Here is a 24,687-nt window from a genome sequence, read left to right as displayed (position 1 = left end):
TCTGGCAGCTTCTCCAGATGGGCTAATTGATGATGACTCTATTTTGGAAGTCAAATGTCCCTACGCTGCTCGAGAGATGAAAATAGAAGAAGCAATCAAAAATAAAATTATTAACTATTCTAGTATAGAAAATAATAAAATTAAATTAAAACGTAATCATAATTACATGTTTCAAATTCAAGGTCTATTGGAAATTACAAATCGAAATCATTGTTATTTTTTTATTTATACTTTTAACGATAGTTTTTGTGAAATTATCGAAAGAGATAAACAATTTTGGGATATTGAAATGAAAGAAAAATTTAAAAAGTTTTATTTTTCTGCTTATCTGTCAGTACTAATAGATCCTAGGTTTGCAAGAAATATGCCTCTACGACCCATTAAGTGCAAAGACTTATAAATTTTCTAAAATAATTATTAATTTGTAACTTTTAATATCATTACAAGTAAGGTGCAGGGGGGTAAATGTGATAACGAGGTAATTGTGACAGCGGCTTGAACTAATTAGCAACGACGAGTATTGTTAGCTTCACCTACCGTTAAGTAGTCTAAGTAGTGTTAGCATCAAATTTTACCCAAAAAAGGTCACTTCTTAGGCGTGTGAAATTTTTTGTCCAGTTTTATATGGTCAGTCCACATTTTAAGTAAAATTTCGATGGCGCATGCAACTCTTTGAAAAATCATAACGATAGCAATTTAAATAAGGTACTTTTGAAACTTGTTGCTTATTTTCTTTAATAACATGTCTTTCTACCAGAGATGATATGATTTCCATAAAACATCATCTTCTATTTTTTTTATTAAACTGTCTCATTTACCCCGCCGTAAAGTTTCCCTGGGGAAAATGTAATATAAACTATATCACATTTACCCCTTTTAGACATGGTGCAGAATTATGTACGAAAAACTACTGACAACCCAAACTATAGCCAAGCCGATCTTTAAAAAGCAATAGAAGAGGTTGAGGCGGGCAGAGCTACAGTTTATGGAGCACATAAACAGTACAAAATATCTTATGTTACATTGTATAGCCCTGTGAAAGGGTTAAAATTTTGTCAAAATTTTGGACGAAAAAGAAAGTTTTTTTCTCAATTACCTATCGCACCCCCCTTTATCGCGAAAGGCAAATGGGTTATCGTGAGATATTGTACCAAAAAACAGCCGAAGCATTTTGTAGGACAAGTCCAAGAAAAGTGTGGTGACGATTGGATAATCAAATTTTTGAAAAACGAAAACAATTTATTTGTTTGGCCCAAATTTGAGGATTCGGAAACTGTATCAAAACAGGACGTAATTAAAATTTTGCCGGACCCAAAAGATATTAGACGCGATATCCACAAATTTGATTTTTGTTTCAATGAGTATAATACTTAAATAAGGATTTTATATTTTTTTTAATTTATCTGCATTTAAAATTTGTAAGGTTCTACAAAACAGTTATAAATTATATATCAAAATGTAGCTTTTTTGTTGTACTTTCACATTAGCCCCATACCTCATAGCCATCTAAAATCTAAGAGAAATGGCAAGCCGCTGTCACATTTGCCCCATTTAACGGGGTAAATGTGACATAGTGACATCGTTTTAAAAAAAAAATTATACTGCCCCAACGCTTATGTGTACAGACTTTTTAACATCATTGCCGTACTTGTCAAGAATGCTAAGGACTCTGTGGAAATTGTACCAATTTTCAGCTCATTTGTTGAAACTAGGTAGAGCGTCAAAGTTACACTATTCGAAAACTACATCGCATTTACCCCACTTCACTTTACTATATTTTTATATATTCTCATTCGACTCTAGTGATGATTATGGTATTTTCTAACGCATACGCTTAACCAATAACTGTTTTAGTTGTTTTTTCAAAATACTCTTTGCATTACTAAATCTCCACAAAATAGTTAGGTATATTATATTCCATGCTCGGCTTTGCCTCGTCAGGAAATAGCAACGATTCGTCCGCAAAAACTGTATTTTAGGTACTTGTAACAAAAATAACTATTAATAACTAAGTATTTTGTAGAAAAAATATTAAAAACTTCTTTCCATAATGCGTGTGTACTTAAATTACGTTATAACATGTGTTAATTAAAAAAACTCAGAAGTGTTTTTTGATAAATCGTCCCCTTAGTGCAACAACTAGATAACTTAAATTTTAGGCATTTCTAAAGTATTTGTTGCACTACTTCAAAAACCTAAAACCTAAATTTCTGCCATATTAAAAAAACTTAGTTAAGTATATTACACACTTGTATGACTAATAATAATAATTTTTGATTACTTTCAAGTTGTAGTTTTTTGTCTTTTAAAGTTTTAAACTGCAGTTACCCAAAACTATAAATTTCAAGTTATCTAGTTGTTGCACTAAGGAGACGAAATATTTTGAATGTTTTGAATTAATTACTTTATTTACTTCCGAAGCTGATAAATAATAAAAACTTTGTGGACTAAACATTGGACGACATGCGTTCGCTTACTGCGATTATTTTTTAAATAAACACATGTTACATCAATTATTTTTAATAGTATTAATACTATGTAAGGTCAATCAGGGTAAAGGAAAACTACGGGTAAATGAAAACAGCCATAGCATTCATTTAAAAAGTGCGCTACTACGAGGTAAGTGTTAAATAATTTTACGGCTTGAAATAGTTTGTCGATGCTTTCGGTGAGCTCTGCGATAACATTTTATTTTGGAGTGAGCAAACTTAGAATAATTAACTAAAATTACTACATGTTAAGTATATGTTGTTGGTACATCGTACAGGTTAGGATTAACCGGTTGGATAACATTGATAGGGATAGTTGCCTGTTTGCATTTACCCCAAGAAAAACGTAACTTGGGGTAAATGAAAACATAAAATTGGGGTAATTGAGAACGTGTCTCCTTTTACCCTAAGTTTCAAATAAAGTACCTATCCCTTTTTGTTGTGTTGTTTAGATGCCACGGGTATATAACCGCCAGAAGCCAACATGCACGGTCAAGGACCTAAAAACGCCGTTGCCGATGTTTCAACAAACAACCTAACTTATAGGCAAGCTTCTGCGAGATACGGCGTTCCCGCTAGCAACATCTTTAACAGGATAAAGGGTCGTAAAATTGCCGAAGGGAAGGTAGGCAGTGGAAGGAAGTGTGAGTTACAACCTCACGTAGAAGAAGATATCGCCAAATGTCTTGAGTAGCGAGCAAAAATGGTTGCCCATGTTCGAAAGAAGAACTGCTGCATTTGATACAGAACTATGTTCTAGACAACCAAATTAAAAACGAGGTTTAAGGATGGAAAACATGGCCACGATTGGTATATAGGATTCATGAGTCGCCACCGTCGATTAAGTTAAAAAAAACCTGAACACCTTCAAAAGTCTAGAAAAAATGCTAGAAACCCTGATGTTGTGTACGATTTTTATGCCAAATTAGAAAATATAGTCAGTACTTATGACGTGTTGCCATCGTTTATCTATAACGCTGATGTATCTGGGTTCAGCTCAGATCCTTCTAAGATTCGCGCTATTGGTACCAAGGGAGAACCTTTGAACCGAGTTAGTGGTGGTTCAGGTCGGGAAAACACAACAGTTTTGGCGTCTGTTGCTGCAGACGGCACAGTACTACTTCCAATGATTGTTTTCAAAGGGGCTGCTGTTCAAGCACGTTGGACATCACCTGTCGCGTTTCCTGGTACTGTATATGCCGCATCCCGAAATGGATGGATGGAAGAACCTCAATTTTTCAATTGGCTTCAAGCATCCTTTATAAGTCACATTTTTAAGAGACGTGTTGATATGGATATGCCAAATGCTACAGCTCTTCTTCTCTATGATGGGCACAGCAGCCATATCAGCTTACGTATACTGAAAGCTGCAATAGACAGCAACATTCAGATAATCAAATTTCCTAGACATCTGACGGATAAGATACAGCCTTTAGATAAATGCGTGTTCGGTCCAGTGAAAAAGGCATGGGATCGAAAGCTCGTGGAATTTGGTAAAGACAACATTGGTGTGGGAACTGGACGTTTGCAGAAGCGCGATTTTGTTGAAATGTTGTCATTAGTTTGGACAGAAGCAATAACGTAAAAAAACGTTTTGTTCTAGTTCCTGAAAATGCCTCAATAGCTCAAGTTGTTGAAATACCAACGGCTCAAATTGTTGAAGTGAGATCAATCGCACCAACTGTGGCCGAAATATTTGCGGCAGCCATTCGTGAGAAGAAAAGTTCCACGAATGTAGCAGAAGATGTAAAAAAACCGACGCCTCGCCTAAAACAGCTCCAGTATGGCGAAGTTTTGACAACCGAACAAGTTGTCGTACGATTACAAGAAGCTGAGCAAAAGAAGGCCATGGCAAAGGCACCCAAAAAAAAAGCCAAAATCATTCCTGAAAAAACTTTGAAAAGGGTCGCACAGAAGAAGAAAGCATCTATAACAAGTTCTCCGGAGGAGAGCGAGGATGAAATCTCTCTTCATGATGACTCGGACGGCTCGGAAATTGTCAGCTCACGCTGTGAGCACGTTCGGGGACGACATTTTTTTCCAGACGCCGCCCAATACAATTGTTCCTAAATAACTTACAATTTTTTTAATGGAGAAGTATCTTTTCGTTTGTTATAATGTTTAATTTGTTTTATTTTGTATAAGAATATTTATTTATATATTGTTCTTCTTTCTTCTTAATTAAAGAATAATTAAAAAGCATTTTGTTTTAGATAACTACCTACCCGTAGACAACACAACCGTTTAACTGCCATTTGCTAAAATAAAAGAACAAATTTATCAACAATAAAATAATTTGTATAAATGTTGCGAATGTTTCCCTTAACCCCAGCCAATGCAAATGCACGTTATGTACGAAAAGGTATACTGTTTTCATTTCCCCCATATAAACGGGTAAAAGGAAACATTTTCGGGGTAAATGGAAACACTAAAAAAAATATTTTTTTAACACACATGTTTTTAAATGGTTTCTGGGTATGTGTTGCCGTAGAACAGGGCCAAATGTACTTATATACTAGTTGAAAAGTTTCTGTCATAATACATATTTAAACAATTTAAATTTCAAGTCAACTCTGCAAAAATCGTTTCCCATTACCCCGATTGACCCTACACCGTATCCAGAATGCCATCTCACCCTAAACCATGTTGGTGAGATGGCAGGCATACCTCACGGAATTTTAAACCTTTTTTTTCAATTTTTGAATAAAAGTTTTGAAATATTGTCATCATAGAAAGAAAGTATTTACTACCCATTGCGTATAAATTTATAATTGTTGAAATATTAATTTTTACCAGTTAAAATTTCAATTAAAAAAAAAACAAGTCTCCCCTACTGCAAAATCTAGAAATATCAAAACGCCAGAAAAACTCTACAAAGAACTTCTAGGCAAAAATGATGGAATGGTACCAAAAACAAACGAATAGACCAAAAGTCCACCAAAATATGACATCTGCAAAAAACATGGACATGTCGTCAAGAATAGTTTCTTCAAGTTTTAATCTCAAAATCACAAGAAAACAAGGACTAGGTACATCCAATGGATTTAAACCAAAAAAATGTTCCCACAGTGATAAATTAGGCCATGAATGAGAAAACTCCTGGCACCTAAACCCCGCCAAAGTTCATCTTATACAAAGGCAAGTTCATAACGATATTTATCAAATTCGTATAAAAATTAATAATATTCCATGCCGAGGGTTTTTAGATACAGGTAGTCAAATAAATGTAGTATATTGTTCGCTGTTATCTAAATTAAATTTAAATATTAAACCTTCTAAAATCGTAATTAAAAGTTTCGGAAAAGAAACGATTGTTCCAAGAGGAATGGGCTGGGTTACATTTGATTTCAATAATTTTTCTACTTATTGAAACTCGCATTTTACTGACGCTAATATCGACATTTCAAGCTTTTAGAGAGTACAAGATATTAAATATTTAAAATTTTGTGTCAAGTCTGTCAAGTGTCAGTCTTGAAACTTAAAGCATAGCTTTAAAAAGTTTATACCGTTTATGATACCCATGTCCACCGAAATGAATCGGGAGACATAGTCCCATCGCATAGCCCCCACGATCGCCAGACTTGGCACCTAACGATTTTTTTTTGGGGGTATTTAAAAATAAAAATTTATACTAATGTTCCAATGCAAAATTTAGAAGAGCTGAAAGAACGTATTCGTACAGAATGTAATAATATAGATTCTGAATTTATAAGGAATGCAGTGGCGGGGTTTTCAAAATCCTTGGGTTATTGTTTGGAACTGCAAGGAAAGCATTTTGAACACTTGCTTTAATTATTTAATATTTTTCAGGTTTTGATGGGTTCTATTTTTTTAATTAATATTTAATTACATTTACTTTGTTGGTTTTAAAAATTTGTCTTTTATTTATCGATATTAAAGCCTTTACAATATTGGTTGCCTATGCCTAGACTAACGGCTAATCGTAATTGCCATAGTAACAATACTAAAGTTTCTATTATCCTAAATTATTGAATCATAGTAGTAAGTTTAAGAGTGAAAACCTGTGTGAATTAATGAAGAGCTTATGAAATCATTTAAAAAAAAATAGTCTATGATGCAACTGCAATGCTGCTGAAAAAAATTGACGACCTCCAAAGTACAGTGACAAAGTTACAAAATAATAATTCTCATCTGTTGAGTCTAATTCAAAAGCGTGAGGTAATTAAACCCGAGGATTCAAATTTGAGTTCTGACGAATACGTAAATACGAAAACCACAATAATTCGACCGCTTCAAGTAAAACTGTTATCAACATCACAAGTGATAGTGGCGTGAATAAAAAGAAGCAAAAGACGCGTTGTAAAAAAATAAAAATACGAGTAGGAATGCGTCGAAACAAAATGAAAGCAAAATTATTGTTGGGAATGACTGTACCGAAATCAGTACTTGAGGTGCTCCCGTGAAGCAAATATGGTTACATGTACTTCGATGTCGACAAGATGTTACACCCGAACAAATAAAAGCATAGCTTAATGCTTAACTACCGGAAAAAAATTTAATATCTTGAATTTTTCATGAATGAAAAATGGGATCAAATTTGCAGTTTAATAACAACTATTATGAAAACTAAAGAAATAGACGAGAGAGAAAAACAAAATCTGGATCAGTGGAGCAAGTATTAGCTAGACGATAAAAGGTAATAATTTATCCACCTATGAGACGTTGTAATCTGAAGCTATACCGATTTGCAAGTTTACTTGAATCACGCCGATGTTTTCAGAAGTCAGTATATGCTTCCACTTTGAAGTGAAAACTTTTATAGTGTTTTAAAATGGAAGGTAAATTCATTAAAAGTGAAAAAGAAAAATCTCTTCTTCATTTTAATAATAATAAATATTCAAAAACCAATGTTTTTTAATGCGGCAAAACAAGATGGAGATTTGTACTAAAACGATGTCCACCTAAAGTTTATACTGGTGATTGTCAAAGTGCGCGTATAATTGAAGGTGCATTTAACCATACTCATGAATCATGATGAAGACCCGAACTTGGAAAGACATGTCATCCGGAACCAGATAAAAGGAAAAGCTACTAAAGACATCTGCGAAAAACCTGTAAAACTAATTTATTAAGAATAAAGGCCAATCCCAAACACAATTCTGAGTTGAAGATATTAACTGCATCAGAAAAAGCATCTACTATTCCCGGCGTAAATTTTTACCCGCAGGGAAAAACGTCCTCTTGCACAAGAGCTAAAAACATATATTTAGTTAAAATTGTTGAATTGTTAGGTTGTTACAAGCTGTGTAAGAACATACATTTTATTCGAAACATGTCCAACTGTGTCTCAGAAAAAATTTGAAAAGTCAGTTATTATGCATTAATTCAGACATATTTATAGTATGATTTGATTATATGGGGACATTCTTCGGCATCTCACCGATTATTTAAGTTACAACGTAGAGTAATTACAATCATGTCAAAAATTGGTTTTCGCGATGATTGTCGACGCTTTTTTAAAAACTTAAACATCTTGACCTTACCAAGTTTGTACATATACAAGTGTTTTGAATACATCCTTCAAAATACTCATTTATATAAGTCTTTAAATTTCTTCCATACCTATTCTACCAGATCTACAGAATTATGTATAAATAATATTAGATTAACCCGTTCCAGAAATACAACAAATTATTATTGCATTAAATTTTATAATTGCCTCCCTAACCATGTCATAAATAAATCCTCTCCTAAACTGCTTTTAAATGATATAAAGAAATATCTTCTCTTTAGGTCATTCTATTCGATTGAGGAGTTTTTAACTGCCAGTTACGATGATTTTGGTGATGTTGTTAAAATGATGTAAACTGGTGATGTATGGTGATGTAATTAAGTAATTAGGTCTGTTGTATATGAGGTGTGTAAAATGTATCCACATTGTTAACACAAATATAAGGTAAGTGCGGGTAATAAGGCCCAGCAGGTAATAAGGCCCAGCCGCCATTTTTCCAAGTGGCGTTAAGTTATAATACTGGTACTGCCACCTGTCCACTATATTACGTACAACATACCGGGGAGGCATGTTTCCACACTGCAGAAATCGTTTTTGCAGATTCTTATATTCAAAAGTGTTTCTCCGTCAAATTTTGTTGCTTGAGTTATAAAAATTGCATTGTTTTATCGAAGTTTTTTCAAGGGTATTTATCAGCCAATGACTACATAACTACAGGTACGTTGAAGTACATATGTAGGCAGTGTATTGCCAGAAAATTGATGATTTTGTTCAATGCATGTTGGACTGATAACCTAAAAATCAAGCAAGTGATGAAACAGGAAATAAGGCCCACCAAAACATTAACTGGGCCTTATTTCTTGTCGTTGCTGGGTTATATTTTTTCTTTTCGTTTTTAAGGAAATATGGGTAAACCGTGCCGAGGTATCCGTGCTAAGCGGAGTGAAGAAGACATGGATGAGGCTTTACGACTTCTTAGACAAGGAAAGTCAGAGCGATACGTTTCACAACATTGCGGCATCCCTCGTCGCACATTGAGGAATCATAAGAAATCTGGAAAAACTTCCAGGTCATTAGGAAGACCACCGGTGCTAACTCCTCAACTAGAAAATGAGTTGGAGAAGAAAATTGTTCGATTTGCAGAAAGAGGTTTTCCGTTAATTCCAAAATCTCTACGGAGAACTGTTTACTCTTTGGTAGATCAACAGAAAATTCCAAACAAATTTAACAAAGACAAAAAATTAGCAGGAAGAGAATGGTACAGGTCATTTTTGAAGCGCCATAAGAAGCTGTCCCAAAGAAAAGCACAGTACATGAATCCCGCACGGGCTCAAAAACTTAATAGACCCATTGTAGAAGATTATTTCAGTAAATTAGAAGCCCTGCTCAACAAGACAGGATTGAAACATAGCCCAGAGAAGCTGTATAACATGGACGAGAAAGGGTGTAGACTCACCCTGCATCACCAGCAAAAGGTTATTGCAAAAAAAGGAGCAAAACGGGTTCATTTAGTTTCCCAGGAGCATGCCGAAAATGTAACTATTGTAGCGTGCGGAAATGCTATGGGGCATGTTATCCCCCCGATGATTTTGTTCAAAGGCCAACGAATGAAACCAACTTTTTCCGATGGTCTCCTGGTTCTGTTGTCCACATGACACCTAAAGGGAGTATGACGACTGAGGTTTTCGTGAAGTGGCTTGATCATTTCGCTAAGTTCATGTCAGCTCCTCCAGTTATCTTAATTTTTGATGGAGCTTCTTGCCATCTCGATTTATCCATTGTAGCTAAGGCTGAACAATTAGGTATGTTGTGTTTACCTAGTAACACAACACATGAATTACAACCGATGGACAAGGCTGTATTTCGATCCTTCGAACATTCCTGGGATGAAGAACTTCTTCAGTATTGGGAAAACTATCCTGGAAGAAATTTAAACAAAGAAAGATTTTCTGACGTATTTACTCCTGTTTGGGGAAGATCAATGACTATAAGCAACATATCCAGTGGTTTCAGAGCTACTGGGATTTATCCTTTTAATAAAAATATTATCCCAGACTACGTTTACGCACCTAGTCTCCCCACCAACAGAGAAATTCCAAATGTTAACAGACAAATTCCAGAGGTCGACACAATAATCCCAGAGGTCGAAGAATAGGAATCAGAGGATGAGCAACCATTGAATCTTTTAAAAGAAAAGTTGCAGAGTCAAAATGAAGCAGCTACCAATTCATTTTCGACAGTGTTAGTAACCCCCAATACCGAAACGTCAAAGAGAGCCACATTGAGGAAGAAGGCTTTAATCTATAAAGCCCAGGAGGTTACAAAAAATCTCTTCCAGAACAAGAATGACACTGAAAAGAGCTTGAAACCAATGCACAGCAAACAGAAACACGCACCTGTGAACCAGAACCCATTCCAAGCACTTCACGAGAAAATGTCGAAGAAACTTGGTTTTGCAAATTATGTGAAACGCACTGCCTAAGTGACATGCGTCAGTGCATCATGTGCCTCATTTGAGTGCATGAGGACTGCGTAGGGCTCACAGCTGAGGACGAGGAAGACTTTGTTTGCCCGGATTGTACACCTTAAATGGATGGGTCTAATTACCTGCTGTACATGAAATAAGGCCCATTTACATGTTTTTTTTTTTAATTCAGAATTTTGTTTTTGTTTCTTTGTTCTTTGTTATTATTGACACGATTTATAGTTTAATTTTATATTTCATTGCAATATAAAAACTGTAAAAAATATGTACATTTATTTTTTCTTTAATTTTCAATCCTTAGGTGGGCCTTATTACACGCACTTACCTTATTATTATTATTATTATTATTAAATTATTTAAAATACTCCAATCCCATCGCATCCAATAGCATACAAGTATATAAGCTATAGGCGTTCTAGCCCAAAATCCCATGTATTTTCTTATTGAGGTTCAAATTAGCGTTCAAGGTCATTCGTTTGCTAAATGTTTTTATACGCATGCGTGATTATTTTACCGATAAGATAAACGGATATCCGTTAGAAAGAAACAGGGAGTCATTAGATAAAAACAGGTAATAAACAGGTAAAAAACGGGTAAAAACAGGAAATAAACGGGTAAAACCACGTAATAAACAGCTCCCTGTTTCTTTTTAACGGATATCCGTTTATCTTATCGGTAAAATAATCACGCATGCATATAAAGACATTTATGAAACGAACGACCTTGAACACTAATTTGAACCTCCATAAGAAAATACATGGGATTTTGGGCTAGAACGCCTCTAGCTTATCTACTCATACATTTGAGATAATTTGCTTTTTAAAGTTTTATCGAAATTGAAAAATTTCGAAAAATGTGTGGAAAACATTAGAAATATCACAGACATTATTGAAAGAGATATTGAAAAGAATTTACGTCCAACAAAGAGGAGAAGAAAAGAAGAAGTAGACGATGTGCGAAAAAGTGTTCATGCCAAAAAAGTGTTTGATATAATTGTATCACAAAAGAAGGAAAGGTTTTCATATCGTGGCCAGCTTTAAACTGCCGAATTTTTCAACACAGAATTATTTATAAAATTTACAAAAGTATTTCCAATGGACCTATTGAATGCAGCGTGTTCCGCGTATACATTTTTGTGTAAAATTCGTTTAAGAACAGAATTAGAAGTCATTTATTCTCGGCCAGACTTCAGACAAATAATACTAATACTGCAAAATGACCTGACCGAAACTTTTCAGAGATCTATAAAGTTACTTATGATTATTTTAACCACGCCAAGGACAACTGCACAATCAGAACGTTGTTTTTCAACAATTAAGAAAATTAAAACTTTTTTTTATAAATACGATGAGAAATACTCGTCTAAGTGCGTTGGCTATGATGTCTATTAACAGCCATTTAGTGCAAGAAATAACTTTTTTTTCTGAATACTATATGATGTGTGCGGGTGTGGATTGAAAGTGAACTTATTAATATACATTTTATTTCAAGTAAGTTTTTTTATTGTTACATTATTTGTGACGGTTTTTTTTTAAATTGACGTCAAAGTTATCTACGAAAGTTTTATTGTGACCAGACCATCCTCTTGAAAGTTATTCATCTGACATTGACATCTCGCCTGGCGTATTAAAAATCAGGGTCACACAAATCACTTAACACAGGGTTACATTTGCCTTAGGTTTAAATTATAAAAAAAAATAAAAATACACTTAGTTTTATTGTCAAGTAATCATTCATTAATACAGTTGTAGAAATCCGGTATGTTAAACTCTCCAACGATCAAAAGATTAGCCTGACAAAAATATTTATCATTTTTATACATGCAAATAATACATAAAAATCATTAAGGTTAATTTCGAGCTAGTTTAATTTAACAACCCACAATATTCACAGCTGAAACAGAAGAACAAATATGTGCTACATCAATAAGATGTAGGTACTTCAAATAAATTATGAACTAATAGCATCATACACAAAAACATCATTTCCTCTAGAAACGTTTAAAGCACTGAAGTTTATGTCACATAGATAAACAGTATAGATGTCTTGCCCAACATCTCGGACGATTCTAGGCTATCCGATAACCATGTTTCGATTACAGCAATGACATCAACAACTGTAGAGATGGCCGAATTAAAAAAATGTATTTAGCTAGTTCATACCCCCAACATCTTCATGAGATAACGAAAATCTAGAAATTAGTTTTGATGAACTAGAAGTATTGAAAATGGTAACATTCATCGAACATAAACAATGCTAACATTGTTTTATTTGTTGTTTGGTTATTTCGAGCATAACTTAAAATGTGAATACCCCAATGAACAGTCTTTGAACCCATCAAAAGTACGTATAATCATTCTAGAAAAATAGTATAACATCATTTTAAAGGCGAGGTTAATAAAAATGTGTTTATTTTTCACAACAAACCAAGGATCATCGTTCCTAGCGTAGAATATATTTTTTCAACTCTGAACATAGCTCTATATTCAATGATAGTCTCAGTGCCGTGTCTCAGCCATTCCATGTGAAATGTTACCGGATGGTTAACTTTTAAAAATACATGAATTTATGTAACAAAATAATAATAATGTACATTTAGTAATAATGCTGAAATTTCTATTATTCTAAATTATACAGGGTGTCCCACAAGTAATTATAAGCCTGAAAATTTCAAAGATAACGTGGATATTAAAATATTTGGTTTTAATAAATTAAACAGCACATCAACTTTAATTTATAAATAGTCAAACCTTGGAGAATTTAGTGGGAATGACTAAAATGTTGACGAATAGACCAGCAAGATTCTCATTTATAGAGAATGTTTAAAAAATGCTAATATATATGAATGTGTTAAACTTTCATGAAAGTGTAAGCTTGATTCAAAATTTTATGTTAAATAAAATTTACACAAAAACTTGTTTTTGTAAGGATAAAGAGCTGAAAAAGTTCTCATCAATGCAATGGAAGAATTAAAACAATGTTGCAAACTGAAAGTTTTTTTTTTAATTTATAACATTTTGTTATTTTTGTTATTTTGTCTAAACAATAATTAGTCCAATTGCGAACGGCACTACTTATTTCATGTCTTTTTAACTTAGAATTAAAATAACACGAAACGAATCGATATTAATGCCTACTGATTGGACTGATTAAAAAAAATGTATGCTTCCCAACTTGAAAGGAACACTAATTCCAGGAAAGCTGTTTACTAGATAAAGGAAATCGGCAAATTAACAGATTTTATACCTACTTGGAATAAAACCGGGCCTGAAAGATGAATTTCTAGGAATCAGCATTAAACATTATTCACATAATAAAAGGCAGTTAAAAAGTTGTTTGAAATATAACACAAAAACAATTCCAATATCAATTATAACAATGGTAAATATGTATACTCCTAAGACAATAATGATTTAAAAAAAAGATTTGTAAATTACATTGTTGTGTAGGTGTACGTGCACCCAACTCCAATATTTCTTAAAAACGCGCCTGCAAATCATAGCCCTAATAGGGCTGCACACATGTACGGAAAGCTGCGGGTAATGCCGACTAAAGACGATAGCCCTTTAAATGAGTAGTGCACTTTCATCCTAATTTTCGTCTCCTTGTCGAGTGAGGCTTCTGTGGCTGTGGGACATTCACATGCAGCCCATACCCCGCAGCGTTTTTTGTGTTTTGTTCAGTTTTGTTTGTTGTTGGTGCAAACCATTAGACACTCTGAAAATATTTTTAGAATACTTACATTGTTTATGTTGTAACCGAAAAACTTAAAATTAAAATCACTTGAAGCATATGAAATTTCACCAACACATTCCATAGTTATTATAACTGATTATTTTCTAGCATAAGTTGTTCTTTTTTATTATTAATTATCAATAATTGTTTGTAATAAATTATTAAATAATCATTTCATGTTTTATATACACATTTTACAGTTTACTACAATTTACATATTTATTAATAATAGCAATCATGATCTGCCGAATTTGTACAGATCTAGCACTTCAATAAGGTTTATTCTATGACTTAATTCAAATGCTGTGCCAGATTTGACATAAGCATTTTTGATTGGGTGAGTGCAATAACTATCACTATGAAAATGTTATTGCCCAAGCTAATAAAGTTCTTGGCTGTATTAAGAGATATGGGAAAGATTTTAAAAATATTACAACCCTAAAAACCATTTTGTTACACTTGTTCGCTCTATACTAGAGTACGGTTGTGTTCTATGGTCACTTTTTTATAAAACATACATTGAGAGAATTATATATAGCTTAAGCTATTTGGGATTGGCATTGTTGGAAACTAGAAGAATTTATCTTTCAATCTGTTTTGTTTTTAATGTTAAATGTTTTAATGTTAAACAAGAAAAGCGACACACACTAAACTAGATAAAAGCCCAAAACATATGATCAATAAAGACTGAAGAAAGAAAACAAAATCTCAAGAAACAACAGCCAAACTCAAATAAACCAAAAATATAACGAAGCAAATGAAAGATAAACGGATAATAAGGATTCTCCTTGATACCGTGCCAAAGAAGACGACACTGGAAACTGGATGTCTCATAATGTATGCGTGTCTCGATATCATGCAAACGTTGATTTTATACTTAAGCTTTACACAAAGCTATAGTAGATGTTCCAGAAAAAAGTACACATTTTCTAAATTTACTTTGTTGTAATATAAACGATGAAAATTGTATGACTAGAAGAATAAATGAGATAGTCTAGAATCTTAAAGAAAATCACGATGACTCAATTACAAGAATGTTTATTTTTTCTGACGGATATGCGGCCCAGAATAAATTTACTTTGTCCAATCTATGCAACTACAGGAGTGACTTCGACGTTGAAGGAGAATCAAACTTTTTTGCCGATTGACGGTTAGGCCGCCAACATTATAAGATTAAATTTCCCTCTTTTTAGTATAATTTTTATAGCACTGTTTTTGTTCATTACGAAACCCAAAACACTTTCGTAATGGACCTTAGTACGAACGCAAAGTAGAAAAATAATTTTATATTTTATATGAAAGAAGAGGGGTCTCGTTTCAAAACCTATTCTGCATTCAGCCGCTGCCAGGTAGACTTAATCGATATGCAATCAAAGAAGATCACGGCTACAAATTTATCATCCTTTATCAAGACCATTTGACAAAATTTGTTTTGTTAAGGCCATTGCAAAGTAAGAAGGCGGAAGAAGTTGCTTATCAACTAACAGACATATTCCTGACTTTTAGTGCGCCATGCATTTTGCATTCAGATAATGGTCGAAAGTTCGTTAATGCAGTGATAAACAAGGTGGTGTCATACTGGCCTGAGGTAAAATTAGTCCATGGAAAACCAAGGCATAACCAGAGCCAAGGTTCAGTCGAGAGAGCTAACCAAGTCATCGAAAAAATGTTGGCAGCCTGGATGCAAGACAAAAATAGAACCAAGTGGTCAAAAGGCCTCGCGTTTCTACAATGTATGAAAAATATAGCCCTTCATTCTCATATAAAACAGTCACCATATCGAGCTATGTTTGGTATTGAGCCTAAAGTAGGGCTTTCGACCTCAAATTTGCCATCAGAAGTGATTAAAAAATTGACTTAGAAAGACGACCTTCAAAGAGTTTTTCTGGAGTTGAATTCAAAAAACGGAGAATCTATAAATTCTGTTATTGAAGAAGCCGGTCCGAGTGGATAACATTAGATTTTGTTACGAGTAGCTAGAAAAGAAGCATGTGAAGGTTTGCAAAAGCAAGCTAAAAAATGAAATTAGTTTCTGATGCTTTCCATCCTCCTATGGAAAAAGGCGTTAACATAATTCTACCGACTCCAGATATTGACAGAACAAAAGCTGATCTGCGATATATCATCGGAGTCGTACTTGAAAAAAATCAAGAGGGCCTGCAAAAAATTACAAATACTTGTAAAACTTTATTGCAGGTACGTACGAGTATACAGCATGTTATATGATGAATTTATGTATTCTTGATAAGCATGTGTATTTTTCGATTGGGTTAAGTAATTTAACTGACTTGTATTTTTGCCAAGTTATGTCTAATAAACAAGTTATGTATTTTTATAAATGTTTATGACATTTTATAAATCTATGTGTTTTAGGTAGTTCTATAAATTAGAAGAAATAGGAAACAACTGGCTGGAAACATTAAGACAAACAATGGAGAAAAGTGGAAAAAAGAACTAGAAATTGCCAGAAGCAAGAACCGAGTACAAAATGGATTCGGACAGATTTCAGTGTATGTTGGTGGAGGATGGTCAAAGCGCTCAGGATGTCCAGAAATTGCGTGCACAAACTTCTAGGGGTAATTCCATACCTCAAAATTATATTTATCTCTTAGCTTTACGGAAGTTTTATCAATGTCTTATAAATAGATTACGCAGCTTATGATGAATTTATGTATTCTTGATAAACATGTGTATTTTTCGACTGGGCTAATAAAAATAAGTTTCTTACAGCTCCAATAATACTTATAACAATAATGTAAGTTTCTTGTATTTTTTTTAAATAGCTTTTATTAGAAGTAATTACTAATTAGAAACATTATCTTTTGTGAATATCTGATGAATAGATAATCCCATTCAACTTTAGAAAAGAGGTGAAATAGTATATTACATAACGAGCACGGAAAGTGATAAATAACGCACAAGCGGGAAAGTTGCGCACGAGGCGTTAGCCGAGTGCAGGCAATACCGCGAGTGCGTTAGACACTTTCCTGCAAGTTTTGTACACTATTTTTCCTACGACCATAAATAATTTTTTTCTTAGGAACATATTTTTTTTCATAACTATTTATTTTTTATAATGGATACAAAAATACGTTGAATAACGATTTATTTTTTATAATGGATACAAAAAATAATACGTTAAATACAAAACATTCAAGTGTGAATTGTGCGTTAGATTTCTAACACACAGTGCGAAAACAAATCGCACAGATTTTCGACCTCGTACGATATTGCCAATTTTCGCGCATATGTAATTGTGCGTTATGATCTAGTTTCGTATATGGTCGTAGGAAAAGTAATTTAACTGACTTGTATTTTTGCCGAGTTATGTCTAATGAACAAGTTATGTATTTTTATAAATGTTTATGACATTTTATAAATCGGTGTATTTTAGGTAGTTCTATAAATTAAAAGAAATAGGAAACAGCTGGCTGGAAACATTAAGACAAACAATGGAGAAAACTGGAAAAAAGAACTAGAAATTACGAGAAGGAAGAACCGAGTACAAAATGGAACCGGACAGATTTCGGTGTATGTTGATGGAGGATGGTCAAAGCGCTCGTATGGCCATAACAGTTAAGAAATTCTTTTAAAATGTTCATTAATTAACTAGCTTGTATTATTGACAGTGAAAGAAAAAACGTTCTTTTTATTGGAATGCGTAACAAATATCGCAGCGTTTGCAGTATGGTTGAATATAAAAAAACACACCTAACAAACATGTTTGTTACAAAAATTGGACAAATTCTTCATCTGCCATGGAAGATATTATTGTTTAAGAGGTTTAAAAATAGTGAAAAAATGCATAACTTGCAATACACTACTTCTATTGCGGACGGAGACTCTAGTGTCTTTGCGAGAATAAATAAAAAAGTTTCGTATAGATCTTCAGTAACAAAAATTGAATGTAAAAATCATATTATCAGTGTTCTTACAAGGTACGTGAATAACCAATAAAAAATTAAAATTTGCATACAACTATTAATATTGTAGCTAATAATAAAGATAGAAAGTTTCCCTTAAAATCCAGAAATATTGTAAAAAGAGAACGCGGCAGAATTACATTATCGATGGCCAAAATACTGTTTCAGAATTTCGAAGCAAAGAAGCGATAAAAAATTGTATAAAAATAAAAAAAGAAAGAAGAAAAGTGGCAGCTATAGAGCGATAAAAAAATTTCAAGACGGATGAAGAAACAAGGATTTCCGTAATAAAAAACCCCACTTTTGAATTGGCAATAACCAGTTCTGGGGTTTCCTTTAATTTGCGATGGAGTGAAAAACGAATCTTCTTCATGTTGGTAAGAAAATAATTATGCTATAGCAAATCCAAATAGTCTAAGAGCCCGCGGTCGCCAGACCTTCGTCATTTTATAAAAGTTGAAAATTTGTCAGCGCATACTACCAACACAGGTAGCATGTATGAAATTTGGGTCATCGTGGCTTTGAGAGATAACAGGTAGTAAAGAAGTAAAAAATACCATCTTAAATTTATCAAATAAAAAAGCGTGATTTTTTTTTATATTTTCTTCGGAATAATATTAGAAATCACCTCATCCATTGCCAGATACTTTAACTTCGTGGCAACCCCTTGTCAGACACCCTTAAACTTTAATAAATTGTAACTGTACTTACATTATACTTAAGTTATTCTATAAAAGCTGAACTTTATACATGTTACTTGGGTAACTATTAGAAGATGTTTTCTCATTAGCCAGACAGTTTTGACAGTTCTAAATGCTAAGTTCTAAGTTTTAAGTAAAATAAATGTGATTCAGTTTTGACAAAGTATCATCATGGAAGGCCTATAGTTATCCTATATGTTTGTCTGGCCGTGGGTAGAACTGTCAAAACTGACTGGTTACTGAGAAAACATCTTCTAATAGTTGTCCAAGTAACATGTATAAAATTCAGCTTTTATAGTATAACGTAAGCACAGTTACAATTTATTAAAGTTTAATGGTATCTGACAAGGGGTTGCCACAATATTAAGTGACTGGCAATGGATGAGGAGATTTCTAATATTATTCCAAAGAAAATATAAATATAAAATTACGCTTTTTTATTTGATAAATTTAAGTTGGTATTTTTTACTTCTTTGCTACCTGTTATCTCCCAAAGCCACGATGACCCAAACTTCATACTTGCCCATCGTTCCTACCTGTGTTGGTAGTACGAGCTGACAAGTTTTCAACTTTTAAAAAATAACGAAGGTCAGGCGGCCGCGGGCTCTTGCTCTAAAAGGAAACGCGAGGATTTGAATAAGCAGAAGAAGAAAAAGAGGAAGGAGATGAAGCTAAGCTAATATCAGAAAACAGAATAGAAGTAACAGAAGACTCACAAGAGCAAGAACCAGTAACAACTGAGGACGTGACAGAAGACAGGTAATGCTGTAAATAACAAAGTTTTATAATAAAGTCATCATTTCTACTTGATAGGCGCTTAATTGACAAGAATATAAAGCTCCAGATAAAAAGTCCCACATGGTCAAGCCGTAGGCGACCGTCCCTATGTCTAACGAGAAACGTAGCAAAGAAATATGAAGATTTGGAGGAAGTAAAACCTCAGGCTGCTAGAGTACAATTTGAATTATTGCAAAAGATGAGTTCATCAACAAAATAGTTATTTATACAAGGCCGTGAAGTAGGACTTTTTTATGAGAATGAATATTATTTGGCGAGGCGAAGGCCGAATGCACTTTTGGGCAAGCAAATGGAGAAATATTTCAAGCAAGAATCCTCGTTGATGAACAATTTGCGGAAGACATTACAAAAGCGGCATGTGTCTTAAATAATTTTGTAAGAAGAAGGAACGGTTATGATTTTGATGCCACATTATTGGATTTAATGGAAAGTGTAACTGCTCGAGGAACAGGCGGACCTTCCTCAAGAATCACGATTAGGAATTTATGTCTTATTTTGTTAGCCCATTGGGAAAAATCACAGGGCAATATAATCGAATATAAGTGTTTTCATGTTTAAAATTTTTTTTTGCTTTAAAATAAAGTGGTTTACAAGATGATTTAAATGCTTATTACAAACCTAATTTATTTCGTTCCTCACAGCTCATGTCTTTCCAAGTTGGATACATTTCGTTACCAATCTCATCCCATAAGTTACTTTTCGAATCGCGGTTTGCATATTCTTTCAAAGTTTGGTTGTAAAGAGCGGGACGTTTTTCGACTTCAACTATTAATTTTTCGGTATCAAACATATCTACCTATTGCACACAATGCAAAAAATAAAATAACCACAACTGAAAATATGTCCATTGTGATTTCAATAATAATTATTAATTTTGTTTGTAAATAACTAAAATCCTGACACACGTTTCACTTCCAACTAAGTATCAGCACTTCCAATCTTCCGAACTTTCTACTTACAAAATCACTACAGACAAAATCAGTGGACAAAATGCCTTAACAATTTTGAACCCTTGCAGGGTGCGTTTGAACCTAGGTTTGCACGATGAACCACTCTACTACCGTGAACCAAGATTTGAATGAGGTGTTAATAGTTTGAAGGATTGACGGATTTGACCAACAGTTTGACAAATGATACAAGTTTGATGGTTACCATAGAAAACGATTATGAAAATCCCAGAAATTTCCTTTATCGGCAGGCCTTGGTCGTACTACTCGTTGAAAACGCTGCTAGTGTATTCAAATTCGTAAGAAGCAATGTACTGTATTGCCAACGTTTGCCCGCCGGCACGCAATCGTTTGCGTTTAGTTAAGGGCAGTAATAGACTAGCGTAAAACACGCGGTGGGTTACAAGCGACGTTTTTCCCGCTGAAATGGAAACAAGGAATTCAAATGGGAGTGACTACACTAGCGTTTAACACGTTTAAAACCGCTAGCTAAACGCCGACGATTGCGTCCCAGCGGGCCACACGCGGAAAACGTTGGCAATGCAATGCATTGCTTCTTACGAGTTTGAATACACTAGCAGCGTTTTTTTCTATGATTTGAGAAATTCAAATGAAAATACTTTGTTGTAAGTCTGCTGCTGAGAATAAGGTGCACCCAGTATCGCAGAAAAAAAACGCTACAGTGTATGCAGAGGCAGCCTAAGCGGGGCGGGTGACACGCCGCGTGTTTTACGCTAGTCTATTACTGCCCTTAAACTTTGCTAAACCGCACTCGATCCGTGGATTAAAATAACTGACACTTTGGTGACATTAATTGACGAGCAAGTAAATAAATTTGAATAAAAAATGTGATTATTTTCAAAAATTTATAGAAAATGAAGCAAAAACCATAGAAATTACAGGTAGGCGTATCGAAGACATTATTATTATTTTTTAAAGTGTCAAACAACTGAAACACGAAGGATTCGGGTGTAATTTTTTCTTTATCGAAATTATTTCTGAAAAAGGGTGTGGTTTGAAAAGTGTTTTCAGTACAAAATATAATGTTTGTAATAAAAAAGATAGTATCTCCACCGAAAGTGACGATAACATAAACATAAATAAAGCAGCAGTTTGTGGGGCTCTTGCAGTGGGTATTCACAATTCAATGAAATGTGCTCTTCTCTAAACATACCAGCTATGTCTTCTAATACCTATAATTTTTACAAAAAATCTCTTTCGGATGTCATCAAACAAAATACATATGATTCAATTATTGAAGCTGGAAAACTGGAAAAGGCACTAGCTATTGAAGCAGGAGATGTAGATAATGATGGTATTCCTTTCATTTCGGTGATTGTGAATGGAGCTTGGTGTAAACGCTCTTATAAAACTAATTGTAATGCTTCTTTTGGTGTTGCTTCCATAATTGGTGCAAAAACAAAACAAAAATATATGTTGGTATTAAAAATAAGTATTGTCAATATTACAAAAATTATTCCGACAAAAATATTGACACACCACCACAGCATGTTTTAAAAATTGGGAAGACACATCGACAGCGATGGAGGCACAAATTATTTTAGATGGTTTTGTGTGTTCGGTAGAAATGCATGGTTTAAAATATAAACGAATTATAGATGATTATAGTAGTGTTTATAATAAAATAAAAAATATCAAACCATATGGCCCTGATGTTTATATTGAAAAAATCGAGTGAAGGAACCATACTTGCGAAATTATTGTAATAAATTGAAAGAATTGGCCAAATGCGCTAAACTCAGCCCAAAAATGAGAATTTTATTACGGCATGTATTAAAATTTCGAACGGCTGTAGTAAGTGCGGTCAAATATAGAAAAAGTAAGTCTGACCCATGGACCTAGTATTAGTCAGGACGGAGCATTCCCTATACCGTCAATGCTTTACATGCGGTATCAGTCCGTCACTCTCTAGTACCACTTTATGACCCTTTTCAAACTACTCGCCCTGGTGGGACTTTTTCAGTGGCGTTCCCAACGGGGGGTAATTTGGGCATTTCAGCCATTTTAGTTTCAACTTTACTTGTGAGTGGTTTTGGCGTGATTTTTCTTTGTGTTTAGTTGTTGTTTTATTGTTTTGTTGTTGTGTGTTTATTATTGTTAAACTTTTCCACCGTGAGTGGGAAATGCCGAGTTGCAAAGCATGCAAACGCACCAAAGGGACTGCATATTCCACGGCAGAAAATGAAATAACATTTCACAGGTAAGTTTTAACTTTAATCTCGACCTCACACCATATTAATATTCCACGCAAATAATAATAATATAGGTACTTAATATCTACTGGTTTTTATAGGATTCCCAAGGACCGAGCTAATCGTCAATTGTGGATTCAATTCTTGTGTGATGGACTTGGTACCGAAAAATTAATAGATTCCGACAACATTTTCTTATGTTCACAACATTTTGATGAAAAATGCTTCAAATTTCATTCAAATCAACAGAAGTTGATAAAAAATTCTATCCCAACCAAGTTCTTTGATTATCAAGAAAGGGTTTGTATATAATATTTATTTTGTATGTTATGAATAATTACATTTAATAATAACCCAGATTGACAACATCAAACATTCTTTTCAACGTGGAGCAAGGTCTTATCAGGAGCCGGCTGCTACAGATATGGTATACATAAATAAATGTACACATTTTACATTAATAATTAAAATATTTTAGGTGTCAGTAGAGTCAGATTTTGACAATGAGGCTGCCTTGGCAGATGAAATTTTTCTGTTAGGCGAAAAGGTGGAAGACATAACAACAAAAGTAAGCGAAATTTTGCATTTAAGAAAAACTGTGAAATTTTTTAAGAAGAAAAACATAGCCCAACAAAAGGAAGTAAACTTATTAAAAAAAAGCTTGACTCGTATGCAAAAAAAATATGTTATATTAAAACAAAATCAGAATAAGAAAAAAAAATAAGGAGTCGTGTAATGTAACTAAGGCTTTTGTTAACTTTGGGATACCAAACGAATTAAATCAAAGAGTTTTTAAAAAATTTCAAGGGAAACCCAGTGCACGCAAATACGGAGAAGAATTGAGAAAGTTTGCTGTTACTCTACATTTTTATTCTCCAAAAGCCTACCGCTATGTGAGGACAAAATTTAATGATTGTTTACCACACGAAAAAACGTTGGCTTCTTGGTATTCTTCTGTAGATGGCTCGCCGGGGTTTACAAAGGAAGCATTTCAAATTCTAACTTTAAAGGCACAAGCAGAACGAGATAGCGGTAAAGAAATAATTTGTTCTTTGGTTTTTGATGAAATTGCTATTCGACAACACATTGAATTTGATGGTCAACGTTATTATGGTTATGTCGATGTGGGACCAACACTCGATTGTCAAGAAAACGAAGTAGCAAAAGAAGCGTTAGTATTCATACTAGTTGCCATAAATGGAAACTGGAAACTTCCATTAGGATATTTTTTTTCAAAAACACTTAATAGTGATCAAAAGTCAAGTTTAATTATGCAGTGTTTAAACTTAATCAAAGATTGTGGAGTGTTTGTGGCTAACATTACTTTTGATGGTTGTCCAACGAATTTTTCAATGGCTAAATCACTAGGATGTTCTTTTGATTTAAACTGTATTAATCCTATAATTAGGAATGAAAATGTAGTGGTTATGCCTGATCCGGCACACATGTGCAAGTTAATAAGGAATGTTTTCGGTGAAAAGAGGAAAATGCTAGATTGTAATAATAAATTAATTGATTTTAGATATGTAGAGTTATTGAATGAGTTCCAGGAACAGGAGGGGTTGCATTTAGCCAAGAAATTAAGAAAACGTCACATTCTCTTCTTTAAACAAAAAATGAAAGTTAAGCTTGCAACTCAATTATTAAGTAGGTCAGTTGCAGAGTCATTGTTATTTTGTGAAAATATTTTGAATTTACCAGAATTTGCCAATTGCGAACCTACTGCCAATTTTATTCTCCTAATTAACGATGCATTTGACATTTTAAATTCAAGGAATTTGAAAGAATATGGGTTTAGAATTCCAATTAGTAAAAAAAACATTAACACTATAATATCTTTTAAAGAAAAATTTTACAATTACATAACAAGATTAAAATTTATGAACAACGAATTTGTTACCAATTCGAAAAGAAAAACGGGAT

The 24,687-nt window shown here is 33.7% G+C and overlaps 1 protein-coding gene across 1 annotated transcript; it reads left to right on the top strand.

The window, feature by feature from the left end:
• The first annotated feature begins 8,867 nt into the window (after positions 1-8,867).
• On the top strand, positions 8,868-9,617 carry LOC123010147. The gene has a single exon (XM_044406847.1). It carries the CDS (start codon positions 8,868-8,870, stop codon positions 9,615-9,617), a length of 750 nt encoding a protein of 249 aa, XP_044262782.1.
• The last annotated feature ends 15,070 nt before the right edge of the window (positions 9,618-24,687 follow it).

This window comes from Tribolium madens, unplaced genomic scaffold (genome assembly GCF_015345945.1).
Source record: "Tribolium madens isolate multiple individuals breed KSU strain unplaced genomic scaffold, Tmad_KSU_1.1 Scaffold_7;HRSCAF=85;Tcas5.2_LG10, whole genome shotgun sequence".
NCBI classification, from domain to species: Eukaryota; Metazoa; Arthropoda; class Insecta; order Coleoptera; family Tenebrionidae; genus Tribolium; species Tribolium madens.
Note: the sequence above shows the minus strand (reverse complement) of the source record. Positions and strands in the feature narration are given on the sequence as shown.

Bases quoted from the DNA above. Each gene is read 5' to 3' on its own strand.
- LOC123010147 (XM_044406847.1), top strand. From the start codon at position 8,868: ATGGGTAAACCGTGCCGAGGTATCCGTGCTAAGCGGAGTGAAGAAGAC.